Below are 25600 nucleotides of genomic sequence, written 5' to 3' on the forward strand. Positions count from 1 at the left end.
GACAGGGTCTGTTCACAGGGAGGGGGAATTCGACAGGATCTGTTCACCGTGAAGGGGAATTCGACAGGGTCTGTTCACAGGGAGGGGGGAATTAGACAGGGTCTGTTCACAGGGAAGGGGGAATTGGACATGGTCTGTTCACAGGGAGGGGGAATTAGACAGGGCCTGTTCACAGGGAGGGGGAATTTGACAGGGTCTGTTCACCGCAATGAGGAATTCGACAGGGTCTGTTCACAGGGAGTGGGAATTCGACAGGATCTGTTCACCGCGAAGGGGAATTCGACAGGGTCTGTTCACAGGGAGGGGGGAATTAGACAGGGTCTGTTCACAGGGAGGGGGAATTGGACATGGTCTGTTCACAGGGAGGGGGAATTAGACAGGGTCTGTTCACAGGGAGGGGGAATTCAACAGTGTCTGTTCACCACGAGGGGGAATTCGACAGGGTCTGTTCACAGGGAGGGGGAATTAGACAGGGCCTGTTCACAGGGAGGAGGAATTAGACAGGGCCTGTTCAGAGGGAGGGGGGAATTAGACAGGGTCTGTTCACCGCCAGGGGGAATTAGACAGGGTCTGTTCACAAGGAGGGGGGAATTAGACAGGGTCTGTTCACAGGGAAGGGGGAATTGGACATGGTCTGTTCACAGGGAGGGGGAATTAGACAGGGCCTGTTCACAGGGAGGGGGAATTAGACAGGGTCTGTTCACAGGGAGGGGGAATTCGACAGGATCTGTTCACCGTGAAGGGGAATTCGACAGGGTCTGTTCACAGGGAGGGGGGAATTAGACAGGGTCTGTTCACAGGGAAGGGGGAATTGGACATGGTCTGTTCACAGGGAGGGGGAATTAGACAGGGCCTGTTCACAGGGAGGGGGAATTAGACAGGGTCTGTTCACAGGGAGGGGGAATTCAACAGTGTCTGTTCACCACGAGGGGGAATTCGACAGGGTCTGTTCACAGGGAGGGGGAATTAGACGGTCTGTTCACAGGGAGGGGGAATTAGACAGGGCTTGTTCACAGGGAGGAGTAATTAGACAGGGCCTGTTCAGAGGGAGGGGGGAATTAGACAGGGTCTGTTCACAGGGAGGGGGAATTCGACAGGATCTGTTCACAGGGAGGGGGGAATTAGACAGGGTCTGTTCACAGGGAAGGGGGAATTCGACAGGGTCTGTTCACAGGGAGGGGGGATGTAGACAGGGTCTGTTTCTCAGAGGAGGAATTAGACAGGGTCTGTTCACAGGGAGGGGGGAATGAGTCAGGGTCTGTTCACAGGTTAGGGGGAATTAGACAGGGTCTGTTCACAGGGAGGGGGAATTCGACAGTGTCTGTTCACAGGGAGGGGGAATTAGACAGGGCCTGTTCACAGGTAGGGGGAATTAGACAGGGCCTGTTCACAGGGAGGGGGAATTAGACAGGGTCTGTTCACAGGGAGGGGGAATTAGACAGGGTCTGTTCACCGCGAGGGGGAATTAGACAGGGTCTGTTCACAGGGAGGGGGAATTAGACAGGGCCTGTTCACAGGGAGGGGGAATTAGACATGGTCTGTTCACAGGGAGGGGGAATTAGACAGGGCCTGTTCACAGGTAGGGGGAATTAGACAGGGCCTGTTCACAGGGAGGGGGAATTAGACAGGGTCTGTTCACAGGGAGGGGGAATTAGACAGGGTCTGTTCACCGCGAGGGGGAATTAGACAGGGTCTGTTCACAGGGAGGGGGAATTCAACAGTGTCTGTTCACCACAAGGGGGAATTCGACAGGGTCTGTTCACAGGGAGGGGGAATTCGACAGGGCCTGTTCACAGGGAGGGGGAATTAGACAGGGCCTGTTCACAGGGAGGGGGAATTAGACAGGGTCTGTTCACAGGGAGGGGAGTTAGACAGGGTCTGTTCACAGGGAGGAGGGAATTAGACAGGGTCTGTTCACAGGGAGGGGAGTTAGACAGGGTCTGTTCACAGGGAGGGGAGAATTAGACAGGGTCTGTTTCTCAGAGGAGGAATTTGACAGGGTCTGTTCACCGCGAGGAGGAATTCGACAGGGTCTGTTCACAGGGAGTGGGAATTCGACAGGATCTGTTCACCGCGAAGGGGAATTCGACAGGCTCTGTTCACAGGGAGGGGGGAATTAGACAGGGTCTGTTCACAGGGAACGGGGAGTTAGACAGGGTCTGTTCACAAGAGGGGGGGAATTAGACAGGGTCTGTTCACAGGGAGGGGGTGTTAGACAGGGTTTGTTCACATGGAGGGGGGATGTAGACAGGGTCTGTTTCTCAGAGGAGGAATTAGACAGGCTGGGGAAACATCCTTCCAGCATTTACCCTGTCAAGGCATTGAAGAGTTTTATATGTTTCTAAACTCTAGGGAATATAATGTTTAGCTGCTAACCTAATGTATCACTTTAAGGCTAATACTAGAATACTCTGAGTGATTTCAGTTAATAACTATTTCTAAATTGCTCAATTCGAGGTCAACAAATAATTTAAAAGTTTCAGGTTCCAGATCACTACCAGTGTTGCTCTATTTAAGAATGTTTTGCATCTGCTGCAAAGTATAATGTGATTGACGTGAGCTAGACAAAATAATTTTGTAAGAAATGTAAATAGTGTCAGTATTATATACAAGCTACCATCTTCACCCCGCACCCCCTTCCCCTGCACCCCCCCCTCCTCCCTCTACCCCTCCCCCTTGCATCCCCTCCTCCCACCGGCACCATCCTACACCTGTGTAGGGGCCCCAACAACCCCACTGCCTTGTGGGCGTCTCGGGAGAGACCAAGGCTAAGGGAGTAAACCCTAACAGAAAATCCGGAGCGGAACCTCGTAGGCGGTCATGTGTCACCTTTGGCATGTTTCCGGCAGTTCCTGCAGCCATACTGGTGCCAAACGTCGTGTCCTGCACTCCTTTGGACCCCACCAGAAAGGCCGAGAGGGGGGTTTTGACGACTGGGCAACTCTCAACCTCCATAAATTTGCCCAGGCATGCGCCGGCGCGTATCCATTGTCTCTCGAGATAAGGAGGCCCAAAGAAGAAGAAGAAGAATTAGACAGGGTCTGTTCACAGGGAGGGGGGAATGAGTCAGGGTCTGTTCACAGGTTAGGGGGAATTAGACAGGGTCTGTTCACAGGGAGGGGGAATTCGACAGTGTCTGTTTACCGCGAGGGGGAATTCGACAGGGTCTGTTCACAGGGAGGGGTAATTAGACAGGGCCTGTTCACAGGGAGGGGTAATTGGACATGGTCTGTTCACTGGGAGGGGGAATTGGACATGGTCTGTTCACTGGGAGGGGGAATTAGACAGGGCCTGTTCACAGGGAGGGGGAATTAGACAGGGCCTGTTCACAGGGAGGGGGAATTCAACAGGGTCTGTTCACAGGGAGGGGGAATTAGACAGGGTCTGTTCACAGGGAGGGGGAATTCAACAGTGTCTGTTCACCACGAGGGGGAATTCGACAGGGTCTGTTCACAGGCAGGGGGAATTAGACAGGGCCTGTTCACAGGGAGGGGGGAATTAGTCAGGGTCTGTTCACCGCGAGGGGGAATTAGACAGGGTCTGTTCACAGGGAGGGGGAATTCAACAGTGTCTGTTCACAGGGAGGGGGAATTCAACAGTGTCTGTTCACCACGAGGGGGAATTCGACAGGGTCTGTTCACAGGGAGGGGGAATTAGACAGGGCCTGTTCACAGGGAGGAGGAATTAGACAGGGCCTGTTCACAGGGAGGGGGAATTAGACAGGGTCTGTTTACAGGGAGGGGGAATTAGACAGGGTCTGTTCACAGGAAGAGGGGAATTAAGCAGGATCTGTTCACAGGGAGGGGGAATTCGACATCGTTTGTTCACATGGAGGAGGAATTAGACAGGGTCTGTTTACAGCGAGTGGGAATTAGACAGGGTCTGTTCACAAGGAGGGGGGTTGTAGACAGGGTCTGTTTCTCAGAGGAGGAATTCGACAGGGTCTGTTCACAGGGAGGGGGGAATGAGTCAGGGTCTGTTCACAGGTTAGGGGGAATTAGACAGGGTCTGTTCACAGGGAGGGGGAATTCGACAGTGTCTGTTCACCGCGAGGGGGAATTCGACAGGGTCTGTTCACAGGGAGGGGGAATTAGACAAGGTCTGTTTTCAGGGAGGGGGAATTAGACAGGGTCTGTTCACAGCGAGAGGGAATTAAGCAGGATCTGTTCACAGGGAGGGGGAATTCGACATCGTTTGTTCACATGGAGGGGGAATTAGACAGGGTCTGTTTACAGCGAGGGGGAATTAGACAGGGTCTGTTTACAGCGAGGGGGAATTCGACAGTGACCGTTCACAGGGATGGTGAATTAGAAAGCATCTGTTTTCAGGGAGGGGGAATTCGACAGGGTCTGTTCCAAGAGAGGGGGAATTAGACAGGTTCTCTTCACAGGGAGGGGGAATTAGACAGGATCTTTTCACAGGGAGTGGGTATTAGACAGGGTCTGTTCACAGGGAGGGGGAATTAGACAGGGTCTGTTTACAGGGAGTGGGGCACAGTGACGCAGTGGTTAGCACTGCAGCCTCACCGCTCCAGCGACCCGGGTTCAAATCTGGGTACTGCCTATGTGGAGTTTGCAAGTTCTCCCTGCGTCTGCGTGGGTTTTCAGTGGGTGCTCCGGTTTCCTCCCACCACCAAAGACTTGCAGGTTGATAGGTAAATTGGCCATTACAACTTGCCCTTAGTCTCGGTATGTAGTAGGGGAATATAGGGACAGTTTGGGATGTGGTAGGAATATGGGATTTGTGTAGGATTAGTATAAATGGGTGGTTGATGGTCAGCACAGACTCGGTGGGCCGAAGGGCCTGTTTCAGTGCTGTATCTCTAAATAAAATTAGACAGCGTCTGTTCACAGTGAGTTAGATATGATATAGGGTCTGTTCACAGGGAGGGGATAATTCGGGTCTTTGTGAAGGGTGCAAGAAGCAGGGAAGGATGGATTTCTACACAGGCTGGGAGCTGGGCAGTCTCTAAATACTGGAGACCCTTGAACCTGTCTCTGCTTCTGTGTTTATCCTGTCATTTCAATCTCTTATTCTCCCTCTATTGCTCTCTCTGTCTCACCATCTGTTTATGTCTCATTGTAAAAACCCAAATACTAGTGATCCCCCATACCTCTCATGTTCACTGCCCCTGTCCCCACTCAGCCCAGGATCCGTGTTTTGTACATTCAAATTACAGTAGGAAGAAGCTGCTGATTCCTTCAGGAGACCTTTTAAAATCACCGTGCCAGGATTTATTTTTGCACATCCGACCTCCTGGAACGGTGTGACTGGGGGGATTTACTTCAGAGGCTGGGAGCTGGGCAGTGACAACACACTGGAGATCCTCAGATCCTGTGTCCCTTCATCCCCCTGGTCCTCTGTTTTGCAGTCTTTCCCATAGTTTCCCTCACTCTCTCTGTGTCTCTCTGTCTCTGTCGCTCCCTCTCTCTCTCTCCCATTTCTCTCATTCGGAGAGAAAGATAGAGTGAGAGAGAAAGGGAGAACCACAGACAGAAATCTACAATCAGAAACTCAGTGAAATGAGTATTGCTGAAAATAGAGACATGTTGTCGAAGCTTTTCAGCTTGCACTCATCAGGACAATCCACAAGAATATCATTGTAAGGGAAAGCAACAACTTCATACCGTATGAGAAGAGAGTGCTGATTGATTGGCAAGTGAACTCTGATTGGTAGAGGAGAATGCATCATTTTATCGTGACTGAAAGTTCACTGCCAAGTTTTGTTTGAAATTTAAACCAGGCAGCTTGACTCTGATTGGTCAAGCCATTGCCCTGAGGAATGAGCCAGTGAATGACTCAGTTATTTTGTTAGCTGAAACAGGCGCCATGTGTGTACACATTCTTTCTGTCTGCAAAGAACTGGGCCCTGTGTATTAATATATGTAACTTCCAGTATGTGCAAATGGATACTGTGAGTCCTGCTGACAATCTTAAAATGGTTGCCAGTATAATTCTTAGCACATTGAGGATTATTTCACAAATGTTGTCCAATCGCGGAATCACATCTAATGTTGGACACTGTGTTTTGAGTTTTGCAAGCGCGGGCTTGTTGGGTATGGCCCGTACCTTGCCCATTATGAACAGCTGAAGAGAAATGTTGTTTGATACGATCCGTCAGTCTTTGGGACATACAGCCTATATACCTAGCATCACACTGGTATTGAAATTCATATATCATGTTACTCATTTGTGTGATAGGCACGATGTCTTTTTGGCTTGACGGCAGCATCCTGTTAGTGGCAAACACCACACGTGTTGCTACTGCATAGTAGCAGCATGAAGCAGCTAGCTTCATCTGTTGCTCAAATTTTTGGGGTGAATGACCCTTCCAGGGTAATTTGAGGTAGAATGGGCATTTTCAGGGCCGGAAATGATGGTCTTTGGCCCATTCAAAAGTTTGCGTGATATACAGTGAGAAATTATGTTGTCAGCAAATGCAGCCTTTCTGTTAAGCTGTTCACAAATACTCGTCATTTAAATTTGGCTCTCATTCACAAGATTCTACATCTGTTTGTAACAACTCAGTGAACACACACCCTGCACAAACACCGATTTTATATAGAATTATATATTTAATAATATTTGCTACATGATTTATTAAGCACTCTTGGGGGAGGGTGTTGTTGCAAAATCACATTGAGGGTTTAAAAGGCTGACAAATTAAAAATAATTAAATCTCATAATAACCAGATCATCTGTTTTACTGATGTTGATGAAGGGATAAATATTGGCCAAGCCACGGGGATAACTCCCCTGCTCTTCTTTGGAATAGTGCCACGGGATCTTTTTCATCCACCTGCGTGGGAAGGCAGGGTGTTAGTTTAATGTTTCTTCTAAAATACAGCACCTTTGGCAGTGCAGCACTCCCTCAGCACTGTACTGGAGTGTCGGCCTTGATTTTTGTGTTCAAATCCTGCAGAAAACTTGAATCACAACCTTCTCACAGAGACAGGAACGCTACCCACTGAGCCACAGCTACCAACAGCACGGAGTACACATCAAAAGCCCTTCATTACTCAGGATATGGGATACCCTGACGTCATGAAAGGCAGTATACCAATACAAGTCTTCCAATAACAAAGGAGAAAAGGTCCAAAAATCAGTCTTCTCTTCGAGAAATCAAGGACTCGGACATAGTGTGTTTGATGCAATTATTATAATTAATATATTCATTTTGCACGATACTGATGTCGGAGTGGATAATGTTCACTGTTTTATACCATTGGATATTCCTATGAATACGGAACTTGAACTTACCCTCCATGCAATGACTAATAAATGGCAGATTATCTTACCCAGAGTGCAAGATGATCGTGATTACGGCCTATCTCCATCCGAAGGGCAGCAACGCCTCGGTGGTCGCCAGTACGCGGAGCATGCGCATTACGGCTCCAGGAAGCGGAGCGGGGGCGAGTGCAGCCTCAGCAACACCGAGTCTCAGCGGCTCTCAGACACCGAATCAAAGCTGCTGGGTGCGGCGAGAGCCCCGGGGGGAGGGAGCACCATAAAAGCGATGGCGCAGCGTCTCTTTTATCCGACCTGCAGCTTTCCGGTTTTTTCTCCCGTTTCCACCGAGTCAGGAAGCCTGAGTATTGTATCATTGTTTCCCTTTCTCCAAAGTTAGGAAGTTAGTCCAAGGAGCTGGAAGTTAAACATTCCAGTTTTCTTCAGAACAGGGGGCAGCTTCTCGAGATTGAAATGACACCAACAGAAGGGAAGTGAGTAGTTGGTGAGTCTTCTCTTTTATTTTGAAATAGTAAGGTTTATTATTGGTATTAGTGCGAACCACAGAAAAAATACAGCACAGAAAGAGGCCATTCAGCCCATCGTGTCTGCACCGGTTGATAAAACTAGATGCCCATTCTAATCCCACTTTACAGAACCTGGTCTGTTGCCTTAGTAGGGTAATAATAGTGGATTCCAACTTTCCAAATATTAACTGGGATAGTCTTCGTGCAAAAGGTTTAAAGGGGGCGAAATTCTTAAAGTCCACCCAGGAGAGCTTTTTGAGTTAGTATGTAGAAAGTACTACAAAAGAAGGGGTAGTACTCAACCTAATCCTAGGGAATGAAGCTGGACAAGTGGTAGAAGTGTCAGTGGGGGAGTATTTCGGGGATAGTGACCAAAGCTCTGTAAGATTTAAGTTAGTTATGGATAAGGACAAAGGTGGATCAGAAATAAAGGTACTGAATTGGGGGAAGGCCGATTTCAATCTGATAAAACAGGATCTGGGCAAAGTGGACTTGGAGAAGCTACTTGTAGGAAAGTCAACATCAGACCAGTGGGAGTTATTCAAAAATGAAATAGTGAGAGTTCAGGGCCAACACGTTCCTGTAAAGGTGAAAGGTAGGACAGGGAACCCTGGACGTCAAGGGATAGAGAGGATCGCATCAGGAAAAAAAAGGAGGCTTATGGCAGATTCAGAGTGCTGAAAACAGCGGAGGCCCTACAGGAGTATAGAAAGTGTAGGGGGTACTTAAGAAAAGTAAATAGGAGAACGAAGAGGGAGCATGAAAAAACACGGGTAGGCAAGGTAAAGGAAAATCCCAAAGCATTTTATAAGTATATTAAGGGTAACAGGATAAGCAGGGAAGGAGGAGGGTCCATTAAGGGAAAAAGTGACAATCTGTGTGTGGAACTGGAAGACGTAGGTGAGGTTTTAAATGATTACTTTTCATCTGTGTTCACTATGGAGAAGGGCAATGTAGGTGTAGAGATCAGGGAGGGGGATTGTGATATACTTGAACAAATTAGCATTGAAAGGGAGGAGATTTTAGCAGGCTTAAAATCCCCAGGCCCAGATGAGATGTATCCCAGGCTGCAATGTGAGGCAAGGGAGGAGATGGCAGGGAGTCTGACACAAATTTTCAAATCCATTCTAGCCACAGGAGAGGTGCCAGGCGACTGGAGGACAGCGAATGTGGTACCATTGTTCAAGAAGGGAAGCAAGGATAAACCAATTAATTACAGGCCAGTGAGTCTAACATCAGTGGTATGGAAAATATTGGAAAAAATTCTGAAGGGCAGGATTAATCTCCACTTGGAGAGGCAGGGATTAATCAGGGATAGTCAGCATAGCTTTGTCAGGGGGAGATCGTGTCTAACAAACTTGATTGAGTTTTTCGAGGAGGTAACTAGATGTGTAGATGAGGGTAAAGCAGTTGATGTAGTTTCCACGGACTTCAGTAAGACTTTTGATAAGGTCCCGCATGGGAGATTGGTTAAGAAGGTAAGAGTCCATTGGATCCAGGGCAATTTGGCAAATTGGATCCAAAATTGGCTTCGTGGCAGGAGACAGAGGGTGATGGTCGAGGGTTGTTTTTGCAATTGAAAACCTGTGACCAGTGGTGTACTGCAGGGATCGGTGCTGGGACCCTTGCTGTTTGTAGTGTACATTAATGATTTAGATGTGAATATAGGAGGTATGATCAGTGAGTTTGCAGATGACACGAAAATTGGTGGTGTCGTAAATAGTGAGGAGGAAAGCCTTAGATTACAGGACAATATAGATGGGCTGGTAAGGTGGGCAGAGCTGTGGCAAATGGAATTTGATCCTGAGAAGTGTGAGGTGATACATTTTGGGAGGACTAACAAGGCAAGGGAATATACAATGAATGGTAGGACCCTAGGAAGTACAGAGGGTCAGAGGGACCTTGGTGTACTTGTCCATAGATCACTGAAGGCAGCATCACAGGTAGATAAGGTGGTTAGGAAGGCATATGGGATACTTGCCTTTATTAGCCGAGGCATCGAACATAAGAGCAGGGAGGTTATGATGGAGCTGTATAAAATGCAAGTTAGGCCACAGCTGGAGTACTGTGTACAGTTCTGGGCTAAACACTATAGGAAGGATGTGATTGCACTGGAGAGGGTGCAGAGGAGATTCACCAGGATGTCTGGGTTGGAGCATTTCAGCTATGAAGAGAGACTGGATAGGCCATGTTGTTTTCCTTAGAGCAGAGAAGGCTGAGGGGTGACCTGATTGAGGTATACAAAATTATAGGTTTAGATGGGAATTTGAGGAAGCATTTTTTCACCCAGAGGGTGATTGGAATCTGGAACACACTGCCTGAAGGGGTGGTAGAGGCAGGAACCCTCACAACATTTAACTACTTAGATGAGCACTTGAAAAGCCATAGAATACAAGGCTACGGGCCAAGTGCTGGAAAATGGGATTCGAATAGGCAGGTGCTTGATGGCCGGCACGGACACGATGGGTCAAAGGGCCTGTTTCTGTGCTGTATAACTCTGATTCTAAATGACTTACTAAAATCCATGTAGACCACACAGAGCTTTATTCGTGACAGGAAGATATAGATAACCATTTGTGCAGGAAGTGTTGTCAGTTGCAGCAGCTCAAGGTCTGTCACTGCAGCACATCCATGAGCTTGAGAGCTACGTGGGCAGCAAGAAGAAATGGGCAGGTAGTACGAGATCTCTGAGTGCATCTCACTCTCCAACCAGTATTCATTTCTGAATGCTGATAAAAGTGATGGTTCATCTGGGGGAGTGCAGTCAAGGCCATGGCACCACAACTGGCTCAGCTGCATAGGGGGCCACAAAGCAGACTGGAAGCGCAATAGTGATAGGAGACTCAATAGTTAAGGGAAAGATAGGCATTTATGCAGCCACAGACCTGAATCCAGGATGGTGTGTTGCCATCAGGGCACACATAAGTGGCCATTTTGGGCCAGGAAGCAGGGGGATAGAATGTTGAACTGACAGTGATAGTTTTTGTAAACTCCTTTTACAGGGGCTTAGACAGCAATTTGCAGGCGGCAAAACTCAAACCAAGCATGAGATCCAGATCTGACAGAATCACTCGATTCATAATGGCCTGAATATTATCAGCCTTGGAATGTGGAAGAACAGGTTTGTCTGTTCTGTCTGTGGGAAAAGACTTCAGGTGTCAGTGTGGCTGGGAAAGCACTGCGATAGTCCTGCAGGTTTGTTTCCCTCAAGTGCCTGTCCAATTTCCTTTTGAAATCATTGATAGTCTCTGCTTCCACCACCCTCTTAGGCAGTGAGTTCCAGGTCATTACCACACACTGCGTATCTTTTGCCCAAAACCTGAATCTTTATCCCCGAGCCAATTAGCTAATGAAAATTGCTTTTCTTTCTCTACCTTATCTAAAACCTGTTATGATTTTGCACACCTCGATCAGATCTCCCCTCAATCTCCTTTACTCCAATAAAAACAACCCCAGCTTCTCCAACATAATATACATAAATGATTTGGAGGAAAGTATAGGTGGTCTGATTAGCAAGTTTGCAGACGACACTAAGATTAGTGGAGTAGCAGATACTGAAGGGGACTGTCAGAGAATACCGCAGAATATAGATAGATTGGAGAGTTGGGCAGAGAAATGGCAGATGGAGTTCAATCAGGGCAAATGCGAGGTGATGCATTTTGGAAGATCCAATTCAAGAGTGAACTATACAGTAAATGGAAAAGTCCTGGGGAAAATTGATGTAAGAGAGATTTGGGTGTTCAGGTCCATTGTTCCCTGAAGGTGGCAACGCAGGTCAATAGAGTGGTCAAGAAGGCATACGGCATGCTTTCCTTCATCGGACGGGGTATTGAGTACAAGAGTTGGCAGGTCATGTTACAGTTGTATAAGACTTTGGTTCGGCCACATTTGGAATACTGCGTGCAGTTCTGGTCGCCACATTACCAAAAGGATGTGGATGCTTTGGAGAGGGTACAGAGGAGATTCACCAGGATGTTGCCTGGTATGGAGGGCGCTAGCTATGAAGAGAGGTTGAGTAGATTAGGATTATTTTCATTAGAAAGACGGAGGTTGAGGGGGGACCTGATTGAGGTGTACAAAATCATGAGAGGTATAGACAGGGTGGATAGCAAGAAGCTTTTTCCCCAGAGTGGGGGATTCAATTACTAGGGGACACGAGTTCAAAGTGAAAGGGGAAAAGTTTAGGGGGGGTATGCGTGGAAATTTCTTTACGCAGAGGGTGGTGGGTGCATGGAACGCTTTGCCAGCGGAGGTGGTAGACGCGGGCACGATAGCGTCTTTTAAGATATATCTAGACAGATACATGAATGGGCAGGAAGTAAAGAGATACAGACCCTTAGAAAATAGGCGACAGGTTTAGATAGAGGATTTGGATCGGCGTAGGCTTGGAGGGCCGAAGGGCCTGTTCCTGTGCTGTAATTTTCTTTGTTCTTTGTTCTCTTTGTATAACCTTGTGGCTAAAATCTCTCATCCCTGGAACCATTCTGGTAAATCTCCTCTGCACCCTCTCGGAGCTTCACATCCTTCCTAAAGTGTGGTGATCAGAACTGGACACAATACTCTTGTTGGGGCCTAATCAGAGCTTGCTAAAGGTTCAGCATAACCTCGCTGCTTTTGTACTCAATACCTCAATTTATGAAACCCAAGATCCCAAATGCGTTGCCAACTACTCTCTCAATATGTCCTGCCACTTTCAATGACCTATGCACATGAACCCCCAGGTTTCCCTGTCTCTGCACACTCTTTAGAATTGTACCATTAAGTGTGTATTGCCTTGCCCTACCCTTTCTGTCAGATTGCATCACCTCACTCTGAGGGATGTATTCCCTTTAATTTAGATTGAGAGATTTGATCAATTGGAAGAGAGGTGCTTTTCCATTCACTGGAGAACGCAGCACTAGGGGCACAGACTATCTACCCTATAATTTTGTACACCTCAATCAGGTCACCCCTTAGAGCTGGATCTTTCATTAATCCACCCCTGGTCCCAGAGATCCCGAACGTTAATCCACCACTGGGCCCTTTAAACCCGAACATTAATCCACCCCTGGTCCCAGTGATCCCGAGCATTAATCCACCCCTGGGCCCTGTAAACCCGAACATTAATCCACCCCTGGTCCCAGTGATCCCGAGCATTAATCCACCCCTGGTCCCAGTGATCCCGAGCATTAATCCACCACTGGGCCCTGTAAACCCGAGCATTAATCCACCCCTGGGCCCTGTAAACCCGAGCATTAATCCACCCCTGGGCCCTGTAAACCCGAGCACTAATCCACCCCTGGTCCCAGTGATCCCGAGCATTAATCCACCACTGGGCCCTGTAAACCCGAGCATTAATCCACCCCTGGGCCCTGTAAACCTGAGCATTGATCCACTCCTGGGCCCTGTAAACCTGAGCATTGATCCACTCCTGGGCCCTGTAAACCTGAGCATTGATCCACTCCTGGGCCCTGTAAACCCGAGCATTAATCCACCCCTGGGCCCTGTAAACCCGAGCATTAATCCACCCCTGGGCCCTGTAAACCCGAGCATTAATCCACCCCTGGGCCCTGTAAACCCGAGCATGAATCCACCCCTGGGCCCTGTAAATCTGAGCATTAATCCACCCCTCTGCCTGCAACCTGAGCATTAATCCACTGCTAGGCCCTATAAACCCGAGCATTAATGGGGCGGCGCAGTGGTTAGTACCGCAGCCTCACAGTTCCAGCGACCCGGGTTCAATTCTAGGTACTGCCTGTGTGGAGTTTGCAAGTTATTTCTGTGTCTGCGTGGGTTGCCTTCGGGTGCTCCGGTTTCCTCCCACAGCCAAAAGACTTGCAGGTTGATAGGGAAATTGGCCATTATAAATTGCCCCTCGGATAGGGAGGTGGTAGGGGAATATAGGGACAGGTGGGGATGTGGTAGGAATATGGGATTAGTGTCGGATTAGTATAAATGGGTGGTTAATGGTTGGCACAGACTCGGTGGGTCGAAGGGCCTGTTTCAGTGCTGTATCTCTAAATCTAAATCAAATAAATCAATCCACCCCTGGGCCCTGTAAACCCGAGCATTAATCCACCCCTGGGCCCTGTAAACCCGAGTATTAATCCACCCCTGGGCACAGTTAACCCGAGTATTAATCCACCTCTGAGCCCTGTAAACCCGAGTGTTAATCCACCCCTGGAACCTGTAAACCCGAGCATTAATCCACCCCTGGAACCCGTAAACCTGAGTGTTAATCCACCCCTGGGCCCTGTAAACCCGAGCATTAATCCACCCCTGGGCCCTGTAAACCCGAGCGTTAATCCACCCCTGGGCCCTGTAAACCCGAGCATTATTCCACCCTGGGCCCTGTAAACCTGAGCATTAATCCACCCTGGGCCCTGTAAACCTGAGCATTAATCCACCCTGGGCCCTGTAAACCTGAGCATTAATCCACCCCTGGAACCCGTAAACCTGAGTGTTAATCCACCCCTGGGCCCTGTAAACCCGAGCATTAATCCACCCCTGGGCCCTGTAAACCCGAGCGTTAATCCACCCCTGGGCCCTGTAAACCCGAGCATTATTCCACCCTGGGCCCTGTAAACCTGAGCATTAATCCACCCTGGGCCCTGTAAACCTGAGCATTAATCCACCCTGGGCCCTGTAAACCTGAGCATTAATCCACCCTGGGCCCTGTAAACCTGAGCATTAATCCACCCTGGGCCCTGTAAACCTGAGCATTAATCCACCCTGGGCCCTGTAAACCTGAGCATTAATCCACCCTGGGCCCTGTAAACCTGAGCATTAATCCACCCTGGGCCCTGTAAACCTGAGCATTAATCCACCCTGGGCCCTGTAAACCCGAGCATTAATCCACCCTGGGCCCTGTAAACCCGAGCATTAATCCACCCCTGGGCCCTGTAAACCCGAGCATTAATCCACCCCTGGGCCCTGTAAACCTGAGCATTAATCCACCCCTGGGCCCTATCGGCTTAAACATTAATGCATCTCTGCTGCACATACACTGAAGTGCAGCTCAGAAACAGGCTGTTCGGCCCCACTCGTCTGTGCTCATGATTATAATCAACACAAACCTCCTCCCAATCTAATTGCCTCTTCCCACCCTGCCCCCATATCCCTCTATTCCTTTCTCCCTTTTAAATGTTTTGAGCCTCCTCTTAAACACATCATTGCTATCAGCTTTAACTACTCCACATGGCAGTGTGTTCCACATTCTCACTACTCTGAGTAGAGAAATTCCTCCTAAATTCTCTATTTGACCTGTTAATGTCTGTCTTATATTGCTGTCCCCTTGTTCTGACTCACTGATAATTTTAAATACCTCTCTCTGGTCTCTGAGTCTTCTCTTTTCCAGAGAAAGGAGCCCCAGTCTGCTCAGTCTTGCTGGATAGTAACATCCTCTCTGGTGACATCTTTGTAAATCGATTCTGCACTTTCTTCAATGCTTCAATATCCTTTTTTAATACGGAGACCAGAACTGCTCACAGTCCTTCTCAGTGAGGTTCTCTATAAATTTAACATTCTCTCCCTGCTGTTACATTGTATTCCTCTAGAAAAGAACATCAGCTCTTTCTTTGCTCTCTTATCGACTTGTGTTGCTCCTTTTAGTGATTTATGTGGCTCTGTTCCCAGATCTCTTTGCTCCTCTGCTCCATTTAATTTCTTACATTCTAACCAATAACTGGCCTCCTTATTCCTCCTCCCAAAATGAACCAGCTCACATTTCACTATGTTGAATTTCATTTCCCATTTATCTGTCCATCTGACAGCCTGTTTCTGTCTTCCTGGATTTCACGACAGGGCGGCACAGTGGCGTAGTGGTAAGCACCGCAGACTCCTAGCTCCAGCGACCCGGGTTCAATTCCGGGTACTGCCTGTGTGGGGTTTGCAAGTTCTCCCTGTGTCTGCGTGGGTTTTCTCCGGGTGCTCCGGTTTCCTCCCACAAGCCAAAAGACTTGCAGGTTGGTAGGTAAATTGGCCATTATAAATTGTCACTAGTATAGGTAGGTGGGAGGGAAATATAGGGACAGGTGGGGATGTTTGGTAGGAATATGGGATTAGTGTCGGATTGGTATAAATGGGTGGTTAATGGTCGGCACAGACTCGGTGGGTCGAAGGGCCTGTTTCAGTGCTGTATCTCTCTAATCTCTAATCTTCAGTGCAGTCCTCCACATTATTAGTTCTACCGTCCAATTTGGTGTCATCTGCAAATTGTGAAATTATCCCTCTAATTCCTGAGTCCAAATGTGGGTAAAGAACAGAAGTCCCATTGTACTTCACACCATAGTTGATGACCGGGCACTCGGGTTTCTGTATAATTTATTTAACAATTTTGTTCATTGTCTCTCTGGCCCCAATCTCCATGATGGACACGAAAATAATCATTCATTTGACAATTGGACCATTCGATGGCAGATTAATTACCCACGACTTCCCATGGGTAAGAAAGTCCCCTATCAATAACTACAGGAGCTCAGTGGGCCTGTGCGGGATCGGACTGTGCCCTGACTGCAGTGTGGGTGGTGGAGACGGACTGAGGCCGACCAGGTGGTTCAGGAGGCAGGCGGAGATTGTGGGCACAGGGGAGGAATTGGAGCTGTGGGTGGGCTGGGAAACTTCATAAACACCTGGGAGCGGCCTGAGGCCTCGAATAAGAGCCCACAGGCCCTGTGTTTACCCTGTCGTGACAGGCCGGGGGGAGCGGGTGCACTGGCTGCCACCTTGGTCAGGCTGCATGCGCTGCTGTCTTGGTGAGGGCAGAGTGGACGAGGCTTCAGGGTCTCTTCCCAACCAGTTCCTCGTGCCTGGGAGATGGAGCTTCCTGGACAACAGGGTTCTCAGCAGCTTCACCCACTCCCAGGCTGCATGTGATGTTTTCAGCCTCGAGGAGTCCATGGGACATGTATATATTCAGTGTGAGATGTTACAGTTCCTGTATAGTTACCTGAAGGGGAAGCTCCTCAACTTAGAATCATAGAAATTTACAGCATGGAAGGAGGCCATTCAGCCCATTGTGTCCATGCTGGCCGACAAGGAGCCATCCAGCATCATCCCACTTTCCATCTCTTGGTCCATAGCCTTGTAGGTTCGGGCACTTCAAGTGCATGTCCAAGTACTTTTTAAATGTTATGAGGGTTTCTGTCTCTACCACCCTCCCAGGCAGTGAGTTCCAGATCCTCAGGCGCTGAGTAAAAACATTTCCCCTCAAATCCCCTCTCAACCACCTACCTCTTGCCCTAAAAATATGCTCCCTGGTTATTGATCCCTCAACCAATAGGAATTGGGCTTTCCTATCCACTCTATCTAGATCTCTCATAATTGTCTACACTTCAGTTAGGTCTCCATTCAGATTCCTCCATTGTAAAGAAAACAGCCATCACCTATCCAATCTTTCCTCATAACTAAAATTCTCCATCCAGGCAACATCCTTGTAACTCTCCTTTGTACCCTCTCTAATGCAGTCACATCTTTAATATATTGTGGTGACCAGAACTGCACACAGTACTCGAGCAGTGGCCTAACCAGAGTTTTATACAGTTCCAGCATCTTATATCCTAGTCCCTGCTCTTATATTCTGTCTCGGCTCATAATAGTCCTTAATCACCTTATCAATCTGCCCAACCACCTTCCGGGATCTATGAACATGTACACCAAGATTCCTCTCTACATCAGTGTCCCACCATTTATTTTGAATTCCATTTGCCTCTATTCTGCACGCCCGACTAGTCAATTCATTTCATCCTGCAGTCCACAGCTTTCTTCTTCACTATCAACCACACCGTCAAATTTTGTATCGTTTGCAACCTTCTTAATCATACCCCCCTATATTAGAGTTCAAATCATTGATATATACCACAAAAAGCAAGGGACCTAATACTGAGCCCTGCGGAACCCCACTGGAAACAGCCTTCCAGTCACAAAACACCCATCACCCATTACCCTTTGCTTCCTGCCTCTGAGCCAGTTTTGGCTCCAACTTGCCACTTTGTTTGGATCCCATGGGCTTTTACTTTTGTGAACAGTCTGCCATGTGGGAAGGAGTTACAGCATTTTCACCCAGCGCTGATTAAGGAACGGTGATATATGTCCAAGTTAACATCAACTTGTATTTATGTAGCTCCTTCAATGTAATGTTACAAACCTTTTCACAGGAGTGTTACTTTATAACATTTGACACTGAGCTATGTAAGGAAATATTAGGGCAATTGACCAAAAGTTTGATCAAAGAGGTGGTTTTTAAGAAGTGTCTGAAGCACGGAAGGTGAGGTAGAGAGGGGGAGAGAATTAGGGAGGGATTTCCAAAGCTTATGGTCTTGGCAGCTGAAGGCCTGGCCACCAGTGGTGGTGCAATGAAAATCGGGAATGCTCAAGATACCAGAATTAGATGAGTCCTGATCTCCTCCAGCCCTACAACCCTCCGAGAGATTATCGAGATAGTGAGGGGTGAGGGCATGGAGGGATTTGAAAACAAGGATGAGAATTTTCAAATCGAGGTTCTTCTTAACTGGGAGTCTGTGTAGGTCAGCGAGCACAGTATTGATGGGTGAACAGGACTTGGTTTGAGTAAGGACACAGGCAGCAGAGTTTTGGATGATCTCAAGTTTACAGAGGGTAGAATGTGGGAGACCAGCCAGGAGTGTGTTAGAATAGTCAAGTTGAGATGTAACAAATGCATGGATGTAAGTTTCAGAGGCAGATGAGCTGAGGCAGTGGCGATGTCGGGCGATGTTACTGAGGTGGAAATAGGTGGTCTGAGTGATGGCACCGATATGCAGTTGGAAGCTCATCTCAGGGTCAAATATCACACCAAGGTTATGAAGGGTCTGGTTTAGCCTCAGACAGTTGCCAGCGAGAGAGATGAAGTTGGTGGCTAGGGAGTGGAGTTTGTAGCAGGAACTGAAGACAATGGCTTCAGACTTCCCAACATTTAATTGGAGGAAAATTCTGTTCATCCACTACCGGATGTCAGACAAGTCAGGATGGTGTGTGACTTGGAGGGGGACTTGGAGGTGATGGTGTTCACATACACCTGTTACCCTGGTCCTTCTAGATTATGGAAGTTGAGGGTTTGGGAGGTTCTGGCGAAGTTCTGGTCGAGTTGTACATATTTAAAATTCCTCTCCTCTCCCTGCCCTTCTCTCTCGCTCTCTCTTCCCATCGAGGGCAGAGTCTTGTGTAGGTCCAGACTGGTTGCAGGTTCCCTTACCTGATGGACATTAGTGAACCAGTTGGGGTTGTACGTCAATCCATGGTCTCTTTTTCCTCGTGCCGTCCCCATGATGTACCAGATTCATTCAGCTCCATTTCACAACCTGCCTTTGTCTTTTTGTGGGTTCTCTCATACACTGTTATTCTGTTTTAAATCAATTTCGCAAGGTTTTTGAAGAAGAGGGATTGCAGCCGTGAAATGCAAAGCAAAAGTCAGATCAGGATCTGAAGGAGCCGCCCAAATTATCAGAACCCGAATATCACCAGACTTTGAACATGAAAGGAAAAAACACCGATCACAATGGAGAGAAACCGTACACGTGTTCTGTGTGTGGACGAGGTTTCAGCCAATCATCTGGCCTGTCGAGACACAAGCGCAGTCACACTGGAAAGAAACCATGTAAATATGGGGATTGCGGAAAGGGATTGAATTATCCAGTCGAGCTTGAAACTCATCCAAGCAGTCACAGCCTGGAGACGCCGTTCACTTGTTCCGAGTGTGGGAAAGGATTCACGAAATCATCCACCCTGCTGACACACCAGCGAGTTCACACCGGGGAGAGGCCATTCACCTGCTCAGAGTGTGGGAAGGGATTCACTACTTCGTCCGACCTACTGAGACATCAGCGAGTGCACACTGGGGAGAGGCCGTTCAGGTGCACGCATTGTGGAACTGGGTTCAAGCGATCATCTGAACTCATTGTACACAAGCGCACTCACACTGGGGAGAGACCGTTCACCTGCTCCGAGTGTGGGAAGGGATTCACTCGGTCATCTGTCCTGCTGACACACCTGCGAGTTCACACTGACGAGAGACCGTTCAGGTGCACTCATTGTGGGACTGGGTTCAAGCGATCATCTGATCTCACTGAACACCAGCGTATTCACACCGGGGAGAGGCCATTCACCTGCTCAGAGTGCGGTAAGGGTTTCACTCAGTCCTCCAACCTTCAGACACACCAGCGAGTTCATACTGGGGAGAGACCGTTTAACTGTTCCGAGTGTGGGAAGAGATTCATTCAAGTATCCCACCTTCTGACACACCAGCGAGTTCACACTGGGGAGAGACCATTCCCCTGCTCAGAGTGTGGGAGGGGATTCACTACTTCATCACACCTGCTGATACACCAGCAAGTTCACAAGTAACTTGGGGAGGAGAAATTTCCGCCACATAGCGGATTTCGGAAATTCACCATTGGCTTCTCCCTTTCCGACTTTAACCAAAAGACTGACACTGTCAGTTTGTTAATTTTTAAAGCTGGCCAACCACAAAGCTGCCCCGGAGGTCTTTTTACCTGTTTTTAAGTTGTCTATACTTTTATAGCCTTCCACCTCGGTGGAAATGAACTTCAACCAGGAAAGCAAGTGGGTGGAACTGCATCCTCCTTCACAACTTCAGTGTGTTAGTCTTCTGTAAATGGCCAAAAAGGAGGTGTGCATATACATAGACCAATTCCCAATGTTTCTTTTTGCCTTCATGGGATATCTTAGCAGATACCACCTGAGAACTGACACAGCTCATTTGACATGGCTTAAAATTAATGGTGCAGGATCAATAGCTGGCAAGTCACTGGTCTGCAGCAAAAACATTGGTCTGTCAATAGGAATTTGAAACTTGCTTCCATTTACACAGCAGTGTGTGTCTGAAGTAATTTCTGAAAGCCCTGCACACACTGGTTACTGCATGTGAATATCCTGCAGTGAGCATGAGCTGTATAAACTGAATATGTCCTGTGCTTTGCAGCAACTGAAGTGATCTGGAATTTCCACTTATCAGTTTACTCAGGTGTATGGCTGAATTCCATTCATTTTTCATCTCCACTTTCACTGTCTACTGGCCCAGTCACACTAAACCTTGAGTCAGTGTGAAGCTGTCTTTTACACCATAGTGATGCAAGGCAAGGAGTATAACTCTGGCCATCTTTCTTCAATGTGTGGTTTGGCATTGCTTAAGATTATCTGGAAAAGGCTGTCCTGCACCACAAGTGCTGTGCATCGGCTACAGTGGAACTATCCTGTGAGTTCTCTGCAGTCATTATTGGTGGTCACTGAGTTTCTGGGACTGATGGCACAATACTCTGTACATTTATGAATATGTATATACAGAGTGCTGACTTTCTCCAAGCCCACACAATAGTTATGATTTTCAGTCACCTTGCTGTTAAGTACAGCTGCCACTGCATCAGCTGGTGCAGTAGAACAGGAGCCAGAGTGTTCATCACTGCTGGGATGTACAGCTGTCAGTTGGACCTGCTGCATTGTCGCAGGGTCATTACCAAACCTTTGAGCCTGATGGGGATGATGCAACAGAACCTGAAACTTGTTATTGTAGAGGTCATTGTCTGCTTTCCGATGTGAGACAATTTTGTAGGACATGCCATACATGTCAAATGGTAGGAAAACCGCAACCTAGCATAAAACCAGCACCACTGATTCCCATACCAGTGATTGAGGAACCATTTAGCAGGTATTAGCAGACTGTGTAGGACTCTTGCCAAAAACAAAAGCGGGGACATTAATACATACTTACTATCATGGATATGGCTACTCGATTTCCAGAGGCCATTCCTTTGAGGACAGTTACTGCTAGAATAGTAGTACAAAGGTTAACCCAATTCTTTACGAGATATGTGTTACCACTAGGAATTCGATCAGATCAAGGTTCTAATTTCATGTCTAGGATATTACAAGAAGTCATGGTCAATTTGGGGATTAGACAGTTGAAATCTTCAGCATCTCACCCACAGTCACAGGGAGCTTTAGAGAGATTTCACCAGACTCTCAAAACATTAGTTAAAACATACTGTCACAAATATCCACATGACTGGGATAAAGGAATAGACTTTCTTTTATTTGCCACCAGAGACTCACCGAATGAGTCTACAGGCTTCAGTCATTTCGAATTGGTTAACAGACAAGAAGTGAGAGGTCCTCTAAAACTTATAAAGGACAGATTCTTGAAACAATATAATGAATCTTCAATACTGGACTATGTATCTGTGCTCTGGGAAAGACTCACAAAAGCTTGCAGTGTGGCTCAGGAATGCTTAAAATATCCCAAGCCAGTATGAAAAAATGGGCAGACAAGAATGCAAAGACCCGTGATTTTCAACCAGGGGATGAAATGTTTGGTGGTGTTACCGTTACAGGAAGAACCATTAAAAGCACAGTTCAGTGGCCCATATTGAGTGATTAAAAGAGTGGGTCAGGTAGATTACTTGATTGACAGCCCTGCTCAAGCAATATTGCCGCAGGGAGGAGGATAAGCCAGTACAGATATGTCAAGTAATCGGGACTGTTGAGAAGGAAAAGGATAGTGAGGATGAGGCAGAAACAGGCCTAGGAAATTCTCAGATTGAACCTCCAACTATCAGATTAGTGAATACAGAATGACTAGGAAAATCGGACAATATGCTTTTGCACTTAGAAGCAAAACAGCGTGAAGACCTAACCAGGCTTTTCACAATGTTTCAAAGAGTTTGTAGGGATAAGCCGGGATGTACAACCTTAGTCACACATGATGTGGGTACAGGGGGAGCCATTCCTTTAAAACAACATCCTTGCTGCTTAGATCCAAACAGACAGGCCCATGTGGAAGCAGAGGTCCAATGCATGCTGAAGGGCAGCTTAGTTGAACCTAGCCAGGACAGCTGGAATTCGCAGATGGTCTTGATACCTAAAGCTGGTGAGTCGGCTCGAACTTGCATAGACTCTGGAAAAGTCACTGTGGTAAAGACGGCAGATTCCTGCCCAAATTCTCATTTAAAGGACTGTACGAAAAGATTAAGCAATGCCATGTGTCTTAATAGATGGGTTGGAGGGATCCTGTCAAATTCCTTCGACATCCCAAGATAAGAAAAAAGTCAGCATCTGTTACACTGGACAGGGTTTTCCAGTATCAAGTGACGCCACACAGGTTAAGGGGTACTGAAGAAACTTTTCAGAGAATAGTGAACACTGTAGTAGTCACTGCTACTATCTCTGCAGTTCACCTGGCTGAGGTGATGGACAATAGGGACACTTCGAAGGTAAACACGAAACAACTGGAAGACTATGCTTGGAAATTTGAAATGGGTTAATTGGGACAAACTTTTGAAAATTGAAAGCCGAAAATGTTCTGGTGGAACTTGTTGCTGTAGTATTACCATTCTACAAAATTGTATATCTGTATTTCGGGTAAAAATGTTATTGTCGATGCTTTGTCGCAAATTTAACCATGTTAACATATGTAGATGGCGATGGTATAGAAGAATGCTGTATTGCGTTATTGCGGGAAAAAATGTCTGTTTTTTCAATTACTTTTTTTCCCATTATAATGAAACACATTTCGGGAATACCGTTTCATTCTCCCAGGAGCGGAGGTGTTATGATTCTGGTGTTTTGTTTTGGGAAGTATGCAGTGTGTCTTTAAGAAAACAAAGGATCAGTACTGATTGAAGAAAAAGCAAGATTCAGGAGTTACCAAGAAGGTGCATTCTGGTCACCATTGGGTACAACCATACAGAGTGGAACAACCAGCCAGCTTCAAATGTGCATCGTGGTTGCCTTGGATACAGTCCTTCAGAGACTAAGGATCAAGATACATGTTGCGATTAACTTTTAAACTGTATTTTTGTTGAGACAGACTGTTCTCACAGACAGACAGCTGGGACAGCATGAACTGAACAGAGATCTCTGTTAATTTAAACAGAAGGAAGGAAGGTTAGACTGTGACAATTTTTTATCCCTCAAAATTCTAAAGCCAAATTCATTCATTGAAAAGTGTTTGCGAGTTGTTGATCTGCAGTGGTCATTGCTGGAAGAGGAGTTGAAGCTTCGGATGTTGGTCTATTTTTTTTTCTTTCCTCATTGGACCCTGGAAGATTGTGAGTGCGCTTCAATCAGAGGATTGTTCATCGGGAAGTGTAAATCTGAAAGGACACTATTTGTTCTATTTCAAATGCTGTTTTTATCTTAGTACTATTTAAGATTTTAGTTTTTTTCTAATAAACAGTTGATTTGTTGATCTAAAGGCACCTGGTTTGGTTTGCCTCATTTGGGTGTTAATAGATGGTTCAATTCAGCTGTGGATTTCTTTAATTTGGAAAGTTAAAAGTGATATGTTAGGCGATCTGTGGAGTGACGGGACTGAATTGATAGTGCGTTGCTCCCACCGCAATCAATCATATATTTTGATTGGGGGCTTTGACTTGAGCGGTTATGCCGTAACAACAGCAATCAAGATTATCTTCGTTTAGAATCTTTATGATGTGATTTTTTATTTTAAATTATAAAATCTACCATGAGTCATGATATTTAAAAACAAGTATTCTATCTATAGAGGCACCACATTTGCTAAAGTTAATCAGGTTATTTTCCTCTTTTGTGCTTGGAGGTAAATAATTATCTAAAAGACAATTGAGTCGGGAGTATCACATGCTCCTAACAGAATGTATGTGATATTCCTGTCCATTGAAGTTAATGGACAGCGAATTAGTCAGGCTGCATAACTGACATACAATCCTCCGTACCTGGTTTTGCTTTCAGCTTCTTTCAGGTGATTGTGTAGGTCATAGCACAAAATCAGAAAAATGACCCCACTTCTGTTCAAGTTTCTGGATTGTCAATGTCTCTCAAATGTTTACTTTTTATTACTTTATATAAGTACTGATTTGTGCACATCACTTATCAAGGTACCAGAACGTGCTTTGCTTATAAATATTGTTTTCTATTAAAGTTGACACATCTTCACAGAACATCTTTTACACGAGCAAGTTATAAATAGGCAGAAGCAGGACATTGAGAATGTGAAGCTCTGTAAAACCAATTATCAGCTGTCAGGTCAGTCTCATGAACAGGTCACTCTGAGAACAGTGCAATTTTATTCATTACACATGCAGAATTACATGACATTACCATTACTCAACCAGTTTGCTTCAATATCAGTGCTATAATTACATGATTCCTTGTAAAAAAAAAAAAAAATCAGACTTTTTTTGTTCTCAGCCACTAATTTTCAGACCTTTTGGTCTTTGGCCACTCTCGCCCCTGCATTTGTTACTTGTTTTGTGAAATACTCTCCCTATTAGTGCTCAACTGCTGGATGACTCTGATTACATTTATACCTGTTTATACATGTCTATAAAGTGTCTGCCCAGATTTAACTAAGTTATGATTTGTAACCAATAAATGATTTTTTGGGCATGCCTTGTAGCCTGATATCTTGGTGATTTGTCAAGAAAGATTTAATTCACTCACTCAGCAGCTGGAGAGGAATCAGACTGAGGTTTAATGAACATAAGAAATAGGAGCTGAAGGAGGCCATTTGGCCCTTCAAGTCTGCTCTGCCATTCACCAAGATCATGGCTGATTTTCTACCTCAACTCCACCTTCCTGCACTATCCCCATTTCCCTTAATTCCCTTAGTACCCAAAAATCTATCAATCTCTGTTAAATATACTCAATAACTGAGCATCCACAGCTCCCTGGGGTGGACAATTCCAAAGATTCACAACCCTTTCAGTGAAGAAATTTCTCCTCATCTCAGCCCTGAATGGCCGATCTCTTATCCTGAGACTGTGACCCAGTGTTCGAGATTCCCCAGCCAGGGGGAAACATTTTCTCAGCATCTACCCTGTCAAGTTCCTTAAAAATTTATGATGTCTTCAGTTAAAACA

The 25600-nt window shown here is 46.6% G+C and overlaps 1 protein-coding gene across 1 annotated transcript; it reads left to right on the forward strand.

The window, feature by feature from the left end:
- The first annotated feature begins 7347 nt into the window (after window positions 1–7347).
- Window positions 7348–25072, forward strand: LOC137374027 (zinc finger protein 774-like). Its single transcript, XM_068039807.1, has 2 exons — window positions 7348–7732; window positions 19113–25072. The coding sequence occupies exon 2, from the start codon at window positions 19221–19223 to the stop codon at window positions 20088–20090; it is 870 nt and encodes a 289-aa protein (XP_067895908.1). The 5' UTR covers window positions 7348–7732; window positions 19113–19220; the 3' UTR covers window positions 20091–25072.
- The last annotated feature ends 528 nt before the right edge of the window (window positions 25073–25600 follow it).

This window comes from Heterodontus francisci, chromosome 9, assembly GCF_036365525.1.
Source record: "Heterodontus francisci isolate sHetFra1 chromosome 9, sHetFra1.hap1, whole genome shotgun sequence".
Classification (NCBI taxonomy): domain Eukaryota; kingdom Metazoa; phylum Chordata; class Chondrichthyes; order Heterodontiformes; family Heterodontidae; genus Heterodontus; species Heterodontus francisci.

What these genes read in the sequence shown, in the direction of transcription:
- LOC137374027 (XM_068039807.1), top strand. Translation starts at nt 19,221, where the DNA reads ATGAAAGGAAAAAACACCGATCACAATGGAGAGAAACCGTACACGTGT.